The sequence below is a fragment of the Ctenocephalides felis genome, unplaced genomic scaffold (genome assembly GCF_003426905.1).
Source record: "Ctenocephalides felis isolate EL2017-DRISC unplaced genomic scaffold, ASM342690v1 CF-g0.4_SCAFFOLD_01886, whole genome shotgun sequence".
Classification (NCBI taxonomy): domain Eukaryota; kingdom Metazoa; phylum Arthropoda; class Insecta; order Siphonaptera; family Pulicidae; genus Ctenocephalides; species Ctenocephalides felis.
In genome coordinates, this window is record NW_020538040.1 from 130,147,403 (window position 1) to 130,161,847 (window position 14,445).

Here is a 14,445-nt window from a genome sequence, read left to right on the forward strand (position 1 = left end):
AAAGAAAAATAAAAGTTCGTACTTATAATTAGATCTAAAACTGGTCATTGAGATTTTTTTTAATCATCTGAGGTGTATTTGTTCTAGCAGCTTTCTTGCAAGAGTATTTTTTTGTACTTATGACTATGTCTGGGAATGTCTTCCTTAATAAAAGTAACTCCCAGTTCCTCGTGAAGAAAGCAGTTGGGGGTGTATTTTGGTGCGTTGGCAATTTGCCTAAGCAATTTAACTTTAAATTTTAAACACAGTAATAAGAGAAACTAGGTGTAAGTGCTCGGCAGATGAAAATAATCAAAGCGAATTAATTAACTATGTGTAAGTGCCATATTTTGCTACTACAATCACACTGAAATATTTACCCAATTCGTATGGAAAACATGGTATAATCCAATTCAAGACATATTGTTATGGCAACGCTATATTATGCTTCTTTCTTAGTACTACAAACCGTGAAAATACTCTCAATTTTCAGTGCGATCAGGCAATTTACATATAAAATCGTATGATATAGATGCCCATCACAAATATAAATTTATAATAACATTTTTTTCTGACATTTGTACGTTTTTTAGGTTGTTTTATCTCTAAAATACACCTTATCGCTATGTTATGGTCTACTACTACCGGAGAATAGGCCTCATAGCTTGGCCTTGTGACGTATAAAGTCATTGCAAATTCAACCGATTTTAACTAATGAAACACTTCTCAATCGATATTTTGATAATACTATGAACGCTATGAACTTTACCCTCTCTATGGACGGAAAAGACAGGTCCCTTTTTGGAACTGATTAATAATTATTCTGTACATCCATTCATAAATGTTAAATTTTCATTTAACTGTTAAACTCAAAGAAACGGCTCAAAGGATCAAAACAGATGATGCAGAAAAGGTTGACTGATTTTCACATAAGACTGGTATAAACAAACCACCTCAACCAATAATTAATGATATTTATTTTACAGCATATTCATATAGTTTCTATACGAAATATACTTGAATAAATTAACTTGAATTAATTAATAAATTAATAAACTATAACTTTTGTCTGTGGCTAAATCGCACATATTTTTGCGGTTATTAATTATTTGTCAGCTCTTTATAATATTTATTTTAAAATATTATACTAATGTTCATGATCTTAAACAAAGGATATAAAAAAAATAACTAAAATAACAGTTTTAGTGTTATTTTTAACAATAGGATGTAAGTACTTCATATTAATTACCCAATGATTATTGAATTAACTTTTATAAATAATTATTTTTTTGATGTCATGCCCGATCGTTAGAACAAAATTTATATTTTATATGTATGTATATTTGCATGTGTGTATGTAAAAAATTCTGATCGCATTGGCAACAATGATTGAACGCACCACCAGCTTTATTCTGCTAGTATGTGAAAAAGTCGTAATATATTTTAATGGAAAGAATGAAATGCTGATCGTTCTATAGAGTTCGCAATACATGCAAACAAGAAACATTACTTGTACAGAAAAGGAACAAAAGTATCAACGCATTAATGATCGAAAACGACTATGTCAGACTTTGAAAAATGACATTTCTTTATGTAGCTATATCGCAAAAAAGATCGACCTCTAGACATTCACTGCCTCGAACATTAGGGGTGACACTGATACGTATCGAATGGCAAGTTTCGATATCGATAATTGGAAAAAAACACCACCGGTCTGGGGGGATGAGAGACATCAGATCGCGCTTCAGTTCTTTTTATACATATTAATCTAGAATTTTGATTACATAAAATTATATTTATACATAAATATTTTTTATGAAATTTTATTAAGATTTTATGAGTTCAAAGAGAACAATTAAAAAGTTATTAAGTAACAAAAACACGAAAAAATTACCATCTAACAGTAATCTTTTTTTTAGTAGAGTAGAGCGGTTCTAAAAGGTCCGCGGGTAAAAAGATTCACCACCGATATTTCAAAAACAAGTGAAGCTAAGAATTGGTTAACAACAATAGTTGAAAGTAGAGTGAAAAAGACCCAGCCATCACCTTGATTCTTACGACGTTATTATAGAGAAATAAACGGAATTGTTTCAAAATCTATAACAAAATTATTTTCTTACGTCTTTAGTTTTTTTGGTTGTGAGCACTGTTGTTTAATTTACAAGGCCTTAATATAGTTTTTTTAGTATACATTATTTAACTGTTTAATAAGATGTAATGTCAATTTTAAGTTAGATTCAACAGTTTTTTTATATATTATAACATCTATAAAAGCATACACGTGGGTGCGGTAAAAAGGACCAACTAAATCTTTCATCTGGAAAAGCAATTTTACAAATAATAAATTAAGCTAATAGTTACCGAAACTCTGCTTATAAATATTTTTGACGAATGACCAGATCAAGGTTATATACGATGTTATCTATATAAAAAATATACCATAAAATTTATATTTTGCATTGGTTGACTAATTTAGCTATTATTAAAAAAATCCTTCCAAAATTAAAAATAAAACATTTGACCAGTTTGCCCCCTGGTCGTTCCATTTTATCCCGCCTATGGGTCAAAAAGAACCAGGTGACAAATTTTTGAAAAACAGCAAAAAACACATTTCTGCAATAATGAATTAGCTGAGTTTTACTGAACATAGTCAGATAGTTGTTTGTTTGATATGGGTTGTTTGTTGTGATATAACTGGTTTGGTTTTCAAAATATAATTGCTCAAAGTGAAATTGGACCTTTGAAGCTCACCCTACACTATAACATAAAAATTTCAATTAGAATTTCGTATTTATAATATTAACTTTTCATTGATATTTTTAACAACCCTAGCTCACAGATACACATTACTGGAATACAATAACTAGACGTAGCAAAAATGCACTAAGGGGGTACAGAGATCCATTAAAATCGGCAGACATTGCGACTTGGGACATTGTATAATAGATCTAACTATTATATATATATATATATATATATATATATATATATATATATATATATATATATATCGGAGGAAATATTTCTGCAAGACGGAAGTCGTAAAATCCCTAGCTATTGGCAAATTTATATCCATTGATAGTATTGGGTTTGAAATAATTATTATTGGAAACGTCTACATAGCGGTTATAACACCAATAACTATTATTCTAGTAAAAAAACTGGTTAAATAAATGTTCTACGTTTTACTAAATCTGAAAAATCGATCCGTCTCCTGGAGTAATTTTCGGTTTCCCGGACCTGCACATTTTTGGGAAACGGGCTTTCAGCTCGTCTTCTCGGATATTATTATATTTTTTCATTTAATTCGGTGTTGAGCTATATGCCGTTCCAGATACTTCCCTCTATCCACAACATCCTCCTCCCCATCTTCGAGAGAGGGTAGAAAACTCTCGTATTTCGTTTTTCTGTTCGTATTTTTTAATATACATTTTTTCTCGTTTCCGGGGGTTACAGGTATACAGTCGCTTGGTGATATATTTTTATTTCAGTATTGAGACATTTATCATTCTCCCTAAGATTTCCTCGAGAATTTTTGCTCTACGTTTTATATACGGATGTAGTTATGCTCCCTGAACGAAAAACGAATCTACAGAGACGATGGGTACGATTCTGAATCAACATTTGAGAAAAGAATGAATATCTTATATTTTGATAGTAAAATAACTTATTTCCACTAATATTAAAGTGTGAATAGACCTCAAACCTAATTTCTAATTTAAAACAATATTAGAACTTCAGAAAACTTGAAGAATCCTAAAAAGTAAACTTTCGATTTGATACCGAAAAATGAATTTAAGAAGATACGAGCAAGACAAAATAGTGTTATCAATTTTGGTTGCAATAGTAAAATACCTTTTTCATTAATTTCAAAATTGTTTTATTAAAACATTTTCGTGTATCATTTGCTTAATATTCCATAAAGAAAATTTATCTCGGCTTCAAAAATTGTTTTGAGCATTCATGTACATTCCTCGTTTTAGTGCATAAATATGTAAAACCAGCCGTTGGCTTCGTAGAGATCCAACAACTCTGTGTTATTTTGCACAATGCATAGTCAAATACATTCGATCGTATTTTAAGCGTTTTTACAACCGCTAGAAACCTAGAATAAGATTGTTGCGAAGAAAATGTGGAAAAATAGTGTCTACTCGTGCGGAGCTAAGGGGTTTTCGATGGTCGTTTGTCCGGCAATCCCTCCGGTAGGAGTGAGGCATGCTCAAAATCGATTTTTTAGAACTGTACAACACGACTCTATTCAGCCAACATCGAAATTGGTAGAATAATTAGGTATACTTTAGCTTTTACCTCATAATCATAATTCCTATGCTTCTATGTATCTATGCCACAATAAATAATAATCACAAATCTGATAATTGAAAATAATAAGTTTATCATTTCGTTGATGGTTGTGCATGCGTGATCCATCCAAATTAAAATATTAAACAAACATAAACATTTAAACTGGCATGTTACAGATCACGGAGTCTAAAAACAATGTAAACAAATTGAATTATCATTATATTTATGAGCCAATTCGGCCGCAAAATAGGCCAATGTTAAGGTGAGACAAATATAAAATAATACTAAAAACTTTAACCAGCATTTTTGATAAAAAAAACCTAACGCAGAAAACTCACACACCTCAAAGATACTCTCATCATAAGTGCATCTTATGTTGTGTCATATTAACATATGAGTGAATTTACATTTTGTGTGTAAAATGCCTAATCACACAGCAAATATATAGCATCTTGACAGATTTTAGTACCATTTTATATGAAAAATGCAGTGTAACATAGCCTTGCCATAACATTGGTCTATTTTAAAGCTGAATTGGCACGTTAGTTTATTTTGAGCTCCAATATGTTTAATTGCGATTTCGAGTATCTTACAACTTTGTAAATAGTCATAAGCATTCCTAAGGGGTTTATGAACAATAATAACATTATATTTTAATCGAGAGGGCTCATTTAAATTATCAAAATGTTAAATCGTCAATTTTCGAACAGATCTCATAATTATATAAATCAATAGATGAGAAGCTTATGAACTTTATTAACCATTTATATACCAGTTTGCGTGATCGAGTTCAACTGTGTTTAATTACCATTTCAAGAATCTGACGACAATGTTAGTTGTCTCGAACCCTCAGTGGGCAAATATATAGCTGCGCCTGTATATCACGCGATTATTTATTGCCTCATGTAGGTACATTGTTGTTGTTTCTACACAAAAGCATATTATCCGCCCGCCTCCGTCCAGATGCATAAGATAGACATTACGCTCCATTTCTTTCTGCTAACAAAAGCTGTTTATCCGGCGCACGCGGCGGTGGCGGTGGCGGCGGTCTCCTTCCCGCATGTAATGCGGGAATGCCCTACGATGGGATAGCCACGGAACGACTCCCGAAGGAGTAATATCAGCGGACCTAATAGCCTTCCAAATGGCTTTCGAAACACCTTTTTAATGAACTACCCTGTCGGCCGTCCTTCGACGCGTTTCGTCTCCGTTAGTTAAAGGAAACGACGATACGACGATGCGTCGCCGTTTATTGTCAATTATTCTGATCCGCTATTTCCATTATCGGGACATAGGCGAATACGCCAGGACAGAGGTTGCCAACGTAAAAATCTATATACTCATCTTAATTATTTATTTCTTTGAACTCCTTAAGCAACACATTGTTGAATTAGGCCGTCCATTTCCCCATTATTGGAGCATTGGCAAATAACCGAAAATACAGTATCTAGGGCTCTTCATATTTTATGGATTTTTTGAAGAAAATTCAATGTGCTCAAATTTTTGCAGTATTTTCCCAGTGACATTAGAAGTCTGCTATACAAATATTTCTGCTGTAGTTCAAATACTTTAAGAGAAATACGCATTTGAAAAATTGGACTAAACAACGTTGCCTATGTATTAGGATGCCAATGATTTACTTTATCCAAGTTAATTTAATTCAATTAAATAGTATCTAAACTCGTAACTATCTCCAAGATGCATTCTTTAATTAAGACATTAAACTTGGCCATCCACTTCCCCATTATTAAAACATTGTCAAAAAACCAAAAGTATAGCATGACCCTTTGCATATTTTATTGATTTTTTATTAAATTCGAGGTGCTCATATATTTATGGTATTATATATTCCCGATAACATTAGAAGTCTGCTAGAAAAATATTTCGACCATAGCTCAAATACTTTACGAGAAACACGCATTTGAAAATTTGGACTAAATTCCGTTGCCAATGTACTTTGATGACAATGATTTACTTTATTCAAGTTAATTCAATTCAATTCATTTGTCTCTAAACTCGTGACTATCTTAAAGAAATATTCTTTAACTTGAAATTTGCCTTCAATTTCCTCATTATTGATAAAAAACCGAGAGAAATACGCATCTGAACAATTGGACCGAACAACGTTAAAAATGTAGTTGGATGCCAATGATTTACTTTATTCAAGTTAATTCAATTCAATTGTATCAAAACTCATGACTAATCTTGAAGTTGTATTTGAAGTAACACTGGCTACTTCTACTATTGTCATTTATATACCATATGTCATTTAACTCATTACATTGTTTTAGATTTATTAAATGTCCACTAAGGACAGTTGTAAATTATATGGTGGATTAAAAAAAATCTTAGAGTTAAAGTGTGCAAGAATAATAGACAAATGTACATAATTTTATACTAAAATATCATATTTATATTTATTAAAACTTAAGAAATTTTTACTAAAATTGCTTCTCCGTATGACTGTTTTTTGCAAAAAATGAATGAGAGTACAGTGTATTTGTAAATGTGAATAAATACGTATGCACAAGTGCCATAAATTTTTGTGTAGGATATGTATACATTCACAGACAATGTTTTTAAGGGTAAATTTCAATGTCCAATGGTTTTATTGCATTAGACAAAACATAAAAATTCCTTAGATTTCCTTGCATATAAATGCATGGTAAATTCCAAAGAAAATAGTTAAACAGCATTTAGGCATTGCGATTTACTATAAATTTATTTGTAATTGTGCGCACAATCATACATCAAAATATTAATATTATATAAATTGTCTCGAAATCACAACAGATTTCATACAAACAAATAATATAAACATCGACTCACCAATTATTGACTTGCAGTATTGTTAAACCAGTATCTTGTGCAAGTTGTTTCTTTTGGTCTTCTGAAGGGTAGGGATGCTGAAACAAAATAAAAAAAATTAGTATTTCAGACAAAATCAAAAACACACATGATAATATTTTTATAATGTAAAAAAATTGGCAGATATGATTAAATTCTTAAATAGTCGTAGTACTAAACGTATATATCAATACGTTTTTGTTTTTCAAGGTAAGTACCTATATCTCAAGTCACGATATATAGTACATAATTTTCATAATTAGTTAACAAGTTTGAACTTTTAAATATACCACGCAATAGTCTAGTTTTGTCAAATATGCAAGATAGGATTATTTGAAGCTCGTGTATACACATGAACAAAAAAATTTAAAGTAAAATTATGAGAAGAGATGCCAACCGACTAGCATCCTGTATTAAGCATACATGAGATAAGAGAGTTTTTTGAAGTATATTTAGATGTCGGATAATATTATTTTTAGGAATCAAATTCTTGTCCATAGTCAGAAGGTATATTATTTTTTCTATAGCCTGTAAATTTATATTCTTCGACGATGATTCGAAATCATACAGCCGCCTAAGGATCCATAAATAGAACCGCTTGATACGACGTGGTTGTATTAAATTTGACATTCGCGCCTTGCGAAGCAATTTCAAAACAATACGGTAATTGCGTGCGTGCTACATAGCCTAGAAAGGTAATATCGCCGACAAAGGGCCCCGACTCTCTGAAACGGTATAATCACGATAATTGACATTATTTCAAAACCATTGACAGACAGACTGCCAGGCTGCTCTGTGCCGTTCTGATATCCGGCCAATATTATTACGATTCAGACTTGCGTCATCGGAAAATGGAGAGAATTGCCATTTTGGACCTTGGAGACGAACGGCAGATTTGTGACACTCCACGAGTAGCTAATGGAGTAAAAAACATAGACACAGATTATATGACACAAAATGGTAAAAATCAAGTCTTTAGTACTTTCTTATTTTTTATTTATTTATTTATTTTAGTTGCGATCAGAACTTAAGGGTTCTATAAACTGTTTTGATGAATTACTTACAAATTACGTTGGTTTTTAATAGATGAAACCCAAACAGTTTTCCATGCGATGAAATTTTTACTACAATTTTTGTTACACTGATGAATTTTTAATTGATGCAGCAATTCTGGGCAAGGGCTATTGTCACGTGTAAACATATTGCTATTTATATTTCCAAGTAAAAACCGATGTCACTACCGCTTGACATCAGGCTGCACCGGGTATCCGACCTGGGACCTCTGGAACCGTCTTCCTAACGACTTACCTATGAGCAAACCCTTAGGAAATATTAAACGCCAACGGTGTTAGGGTTGTTAATAACGTCCCTACAAAAATTGCAAGTATGGGCTAACCACGCAAAATTGGGTACAGTATAAATTCATTAATCTACCAAATATCAAAGTCACTTAATTGGGCTAAAATAAAAATAATAAATTAAAACATCTCCATTTCAGGGACAATTCTAAAATAGATTAATAAAATAGAAATGTTATGATAACGCCATGTTATGGGTCTATCTTCGTATGAATTTGCAAGAAGAGTAAGAACTGCCAGAAAGCTATGTATTTGCTGCACGATCAGGCGTTTCACACATCTAATCTAATCTAAACTTTATCATAAGTGCACCTTTCTGATGTCTTATTAATAACACACACGTGAGGTTAAAATTTATGTGTAAAGTTTTATGCTTCAGCCATTTCAAATATTAAATTATAATAATTTTAATAAATATATTTTCCATAAATCATGTAAAAAGAAATAAAACATAAATCCAATTCAGTGAAAGCTATTTATCTCTCAATGTGTGAATTTCTGATAATAAAACGCCGCTAAAAGACGTCAAATCAAATTCATTCTGATGAGAATTCAAACGTTAGATAAATTATAAGCGAAGGGAAAAATTCCACTTTAGAATAATTGACAGATTTAAGTTTAAATGATGAGATGTACCCTTGACAGCAAATACTCTTACCAAGATTGAAAAAGAATTTTCATTAAGGGCTCGTGTTTCACTTAACGTGAAAATAAAAGTTAATTTTGAGATTTGGGATATTTATAAAACTTTGTCCACGGATGAGACATGACAAAATAAAACTCACAAACACAATTAAGGTTTGTCTTGGAAAATCTATAAAAGTATTGTTTTGTAAGTCCAATGTCTAATAAATAATATAGATACAGATTGTATGAGAGAAACCGTACACAAAAGTGGATTTTTTGTTTGTTTTCGAACAGCGAACAAAAGCTTTGGTATGCTATAATACCAAATTGTTTGTAATGATTATTTTAATATTGGCAACTCAATAGTTGTATTTTCTGTTTTACTAGAAGGCAATCTAATGGTTGTTCCAAAAATTAGAATTTAAAAAAATCCTGTTTCATTACTAAACCTATTTCATTATAAAAATACGGTATTCCAGTATCACACGTTTCGAGTGGAACTAGTCATCCGAAAATAGCATATTTAGTATATTTAGAATAATATCTCGAAACAAAATGACACGATTTCCACTAAATCAAATCGTAAAAGTCAATGCAGAAGATATACGATCTCTTCATGAAGATACTTAACAGACACAAAATTAGATAACGCATTCGTGTAACAAACATATCACTATTTCTGGGTTCGTTAAGTCTGGCATGAATATTTCAAATACATGTTTCTTATTTTTGTCAATAATAACGTTTCATATTTGGCAATCGTCCCAAAAATATAAATTTAAATATTATATATTTACTAGTATGCAGAAAAACGATCAATTGGCTTATTCTGAATCGGTTGCTGACAACAACCGTTGTTTACTTTGAATTTTAGTTTAATTTTTTGAAAAATATTTTTATTTTATAATTATTACTGTTATACATGAAAATGACTCAGTCAGTAGCGTGCCCGACTCACACGCCAGGGTTACTCGGTTCGAGTCCTGGCACTGACATAGGACTGTCATCTGATTTGTTACATTGAAGTTGTTGGTTTGAGATGAAGCAGAATTAGACGTTGAGATGAAGAAGCAAGGTTAGAAGAAAAAAAAGAATAAAAAAGTTAGTTATAATGATAATTTGATAGTATATATAAAAGTAAATAAAAAAATATGTTATTTGCTCATTATATGAGGTTATTGTTTTTTTTTAATGTTTGGTTGTTTATGCCATTATAATATCTGGAGGATATGCTAATATGACGTAACTATTTTAAAATCATGAGTTTTATCCATAAATGAATGAAATTTCTTGTCTAAGATTTATTTGCAAAACTAAAAATGAGCTGCTCGTGAAACACTTCTCATGAGCAGTTTAAATCATCAAATTTTTAAAGTACACTTATTTATTTAACAAAGCCTTATAATTATAATTTTTCAACACAACTATACCGCACATAGCCAAATTTATTTACTTTTTTTTAAACAGCCATTTCCATGAGCTATTATAATGGATTTATTACTAAGTTCAATTTTTCTACATATGGCAAGACAAGCTGTAGTACTACCTCTATGTGATGATTTTTATTATTACAATTATTGTAATAGTGATTTTTTATTTATGCAGCAAAGTCTGGTGAGGTCTATTCTAACTTTGGCACAAATTGCTAACTATATTTCTATTAACTGATGTCACTGCTGCTTTACATCGGGCTGATCGATTCGAGTATACTTCCCGAAACCTCTATTTCAGATCCCGTTGCTCTAGCCACTTACCTATGAGTGAGCCCGATCGCCATGTTACGATTAACTTCATGCTCGATTTCCCTAATTTATCAAAACATTTTAACATGATATTAATCATTAAAATAACTAAAGGTATGTGTGTGCATATCACAAAATGTTTAATTACTTTTATATCACAATGGTAACTCTATCCAACGCGATTCACTCATTTATTTACAGTACGGAGCTCAGGTATCATAATATTTGCGTTCGAAAAACGCTTGTGTTCATAATTCCATCTTCGATAGTTAAATTAATGATTATACTACACATCAGTAATGGTAAGATGAATATTGTTTTAATAATAAATGAAGAGAAGTTCAAAGTGTTAATACCAATTTGCATGTTTAAACCGTCTCGCATACTGCGGGCACAACAATATATATATATATATATATATATATATATATATATATATATATTTATATATATATTAATATATAATGATTTATTCATGACAAAACATTAATCAGAAAATCATTAGAATAACGCTTTTGGAGCTTGTCAGGTTTAATGTCTAGTTTTGTTCAATTAAGTATTACATTGTTAAGAGATTAGACAATTATATCTCTCCGGCACCATCATTCACAATCTTCGGCCTAGGCTTATGTGGCGCATTTATTATATTGAGCAACACGTGTTATTTGCATAGAAAATTAGCACAAGTCTTTAATAACCGTTAAAGATTAAAATGTTATGCAAGAACGACATTCATTGCAAAATAACTCGTGTTATGTGCCGACTAAACGAAATGAATCGTAAATAGATATATAAACTCTTTGATCTTTTCATATAGGCTTATCAATATAAAAGATAATTTTAATATGTAACTTGTTGGCTATAAGTACCAGGCGCTACACACTGCCCAATGGATCCGAAACAAGTTTTAACAGAAACTATAAAAAATCGACTTTTCATTATCCTAAACAGTTCTGGATCAACTTATTACAAATTTATTCAACACAGGTTATTTTAATATTTTTTCAAACATGTGGTAGTAACTTAACTTGGAACCACAAAGTTCCGGGTTCAAATACGTCGTTGCTGATATCAAGCCGTTGTGACATCAATTTTTGCTTGAAAATGTACTGTACATTTTCAAAATGTATGTTACATTGTAAACTGTTGAAGTATCATCACAATGATAAAAAGTATAACCATTAAGTTGCCTTTTAGGAAACATATATCAAAATATAATAGGCAACCATTGAGTTGCATCTCAATAGCAATTAGTAAAAATAATCATTATAGAATTAATTACAACAGTTTATAGAATACCAAATTCTGACTTCTGTTCAAAAACAAACCAAAAATACACAAAATTCAAAGAAACATATATATTTGGTAAACTATTCCTAAACATTTTAATCTGATTGACACCCCTCAATATATCATGCCTATTACAAAGGCAAATACTGAAATTGATATAGGTTATTTGAAAAGTAGTGAAATTGATATGATTATAACTTTTATAACTATACTCACAGTGTACGAGTCCCACGCATAATTGTAAGAATTTTTTATCAAATAATATGTTAACGCCTAAGGCTCAACCATGGTCTAATGAAATTATATAGATAGATTTTAATACTCTTCATACAGAATAATAATAAAACCTAATCCCATTTATTGCGCTATTTGGTAGTATAAAATAATCCCTTATATTGTAATACATCCTGTCCATGAACAGTCATTATTCCTTTTTTCTAAAAAAATAGATTCCTTGAACTCCTCAACCCATCTAAATCATAGGTCAATATTTGATTGGTTAAGAATGTAATAGGCAGCATCACTTGTACCCAAAACAAACTAATCTTAATATATCATCACCTATGAATCTCTAACAACGTATTTTATCCAATATGCAACAATTTGAACTATATCATTTTTCAATCGGTCTGATATAGCCATACTATTAAATTATATCTGGTCGTATGGCATGGCAAAGAGTTTGGCAGCATCTTGATGGATCACGAACTCTTTCTATAATTCACGTTATGAACTAGTCAGATCATAATATGAATAAATGCATATAATAGGTCAACAATGTTTGCATTAAATTTAAGCCGCCAGTTTGCATTTTTATTGAAAAAAAATATATAAAAATTTTGAAATAATTTAATTTATAAATGTATTAATTTTCCTTAATTTCTTATATTTATAGTATTGAAACTACATATCTAGGATGTCGTTCTTATTAGTTGTTATTGTTATTATCGGTTCATTAAAATTATAACTTGACGTCTGACTTGTGAGAACAGGAATCAACTATGTCAACTATATTATTAGTGGAAGCATGTGCCAATTATTGGCACGAGTTTCTCCTAACAAATCCTTAACGATGTGAGTCAAAAATAATATTTTCGTTTTCAATTAAACGAATTTTTTGCATTGTTACGCTCTCGTCTCGTCGAAAATTAACAGTTTACGTGTCCCCCCACTCGTGCGTGGAAGGCGTTTATAAATCCGTAAATATAAAACATTATCGTCAACACAATGGGTGGGATCTTCCGAATGTCGCTGCAAGTCGGTTATCAGATGAACGAATGCAAGTAATCGCGGTACAATTATAGAGTAACGAAAAAAGCAGAAAATATGTGTTTAGTATTAGTTGTGAGTCCGAGCCCAAGTACGCCTTCGACGATCCGACGCACGCGGCTAACGATCATACGCTGCGCGACAATTACACGTCGCTCGGCGTGCGGACACGCCTTGATTGCCGGTTCGCAGCGTCGAATGAGATAGAAATGGAAACGGCAACAACAACCGACAGGATAAAAAAAAACGCACACGATATGCGAAATAACAAACTGCAAGCTAGGATATACTCATATACTCATATACTCGTACTCTCGCATACGTACGCATGCGAATGGCCGGCGAACGAATAACAAACTCGCAGGTAAAAGCACGAGCGCGCGCGAGAGAGTTAGACGACTGCCCGCCGTGCGACGGACTGACTGCGGGCGCAGTTTTGCATATCGGCGGACAGGAATGCAACGATATGCTGATTTCCCGATGAGATGACGATAACAGATAAAAACGACTCCGAACACTATCAATACGATGAACGAGCTACAGTAACTAGCCTTGTTAATGAACACTCGCTAAGGATTCGATCGACACAGTTGACAGCAAAACCCATGCTGACCTGTGAAATTATTATATTTTACGTTCAAAACCTATCACTATTTTTGCTATTTACTTATTAGGATACGACCATAATAAACTTATTTTACTCTTACAATTAGTAGATATTACTAGTTGAAACTCTCTAAAGATCTAATTCTCTAAGTTAACAGTTAAAACTTATTACCCTCAATAACGAGATAACCCTAAAATTATGAATATCTTTATTTTCATAAAAATATAGTAAATCCTTTAATCCTGTAAATATTATGAAAATCTCTAAATCAAAACTTTACACATTTTTACATAAAAAATTCAACTTTATTCATATATTATCAAGCTATATCTCAAAGATGCAGTGATCATAACATCGTTTTTTCGACATTCGTGCATTTTCCAGGTTAGGTTTGCTATCTAAAACGCCGACTGCACAGCAACCA

At 31.5% G+C, this 14,445-nt stretch overlaps 1 protein-coding gene across 1 annotated transcript in view; it reads right to left on the bottom strand.

Moving 5' to 3' along the window:
* The window catches only part of LOC113375900 (homeobox protein homothorax-like), a 575,379-nt gene that overhangs the window by 183,540 nt on the left and 377,394 nt on the right, over positions 1-14,445 (bottom strand). The window contains exon 11 of the mRNA XM_026615844.1: positions 7,122-7,187. Within this exon, the coding sequence (XP_026471629.1) occupies positions 7,122-7,187 (66 nt within the window). The remainder of the gene's footprint in view (positions 1-7,121; positions 7,188-14,445) is intronic.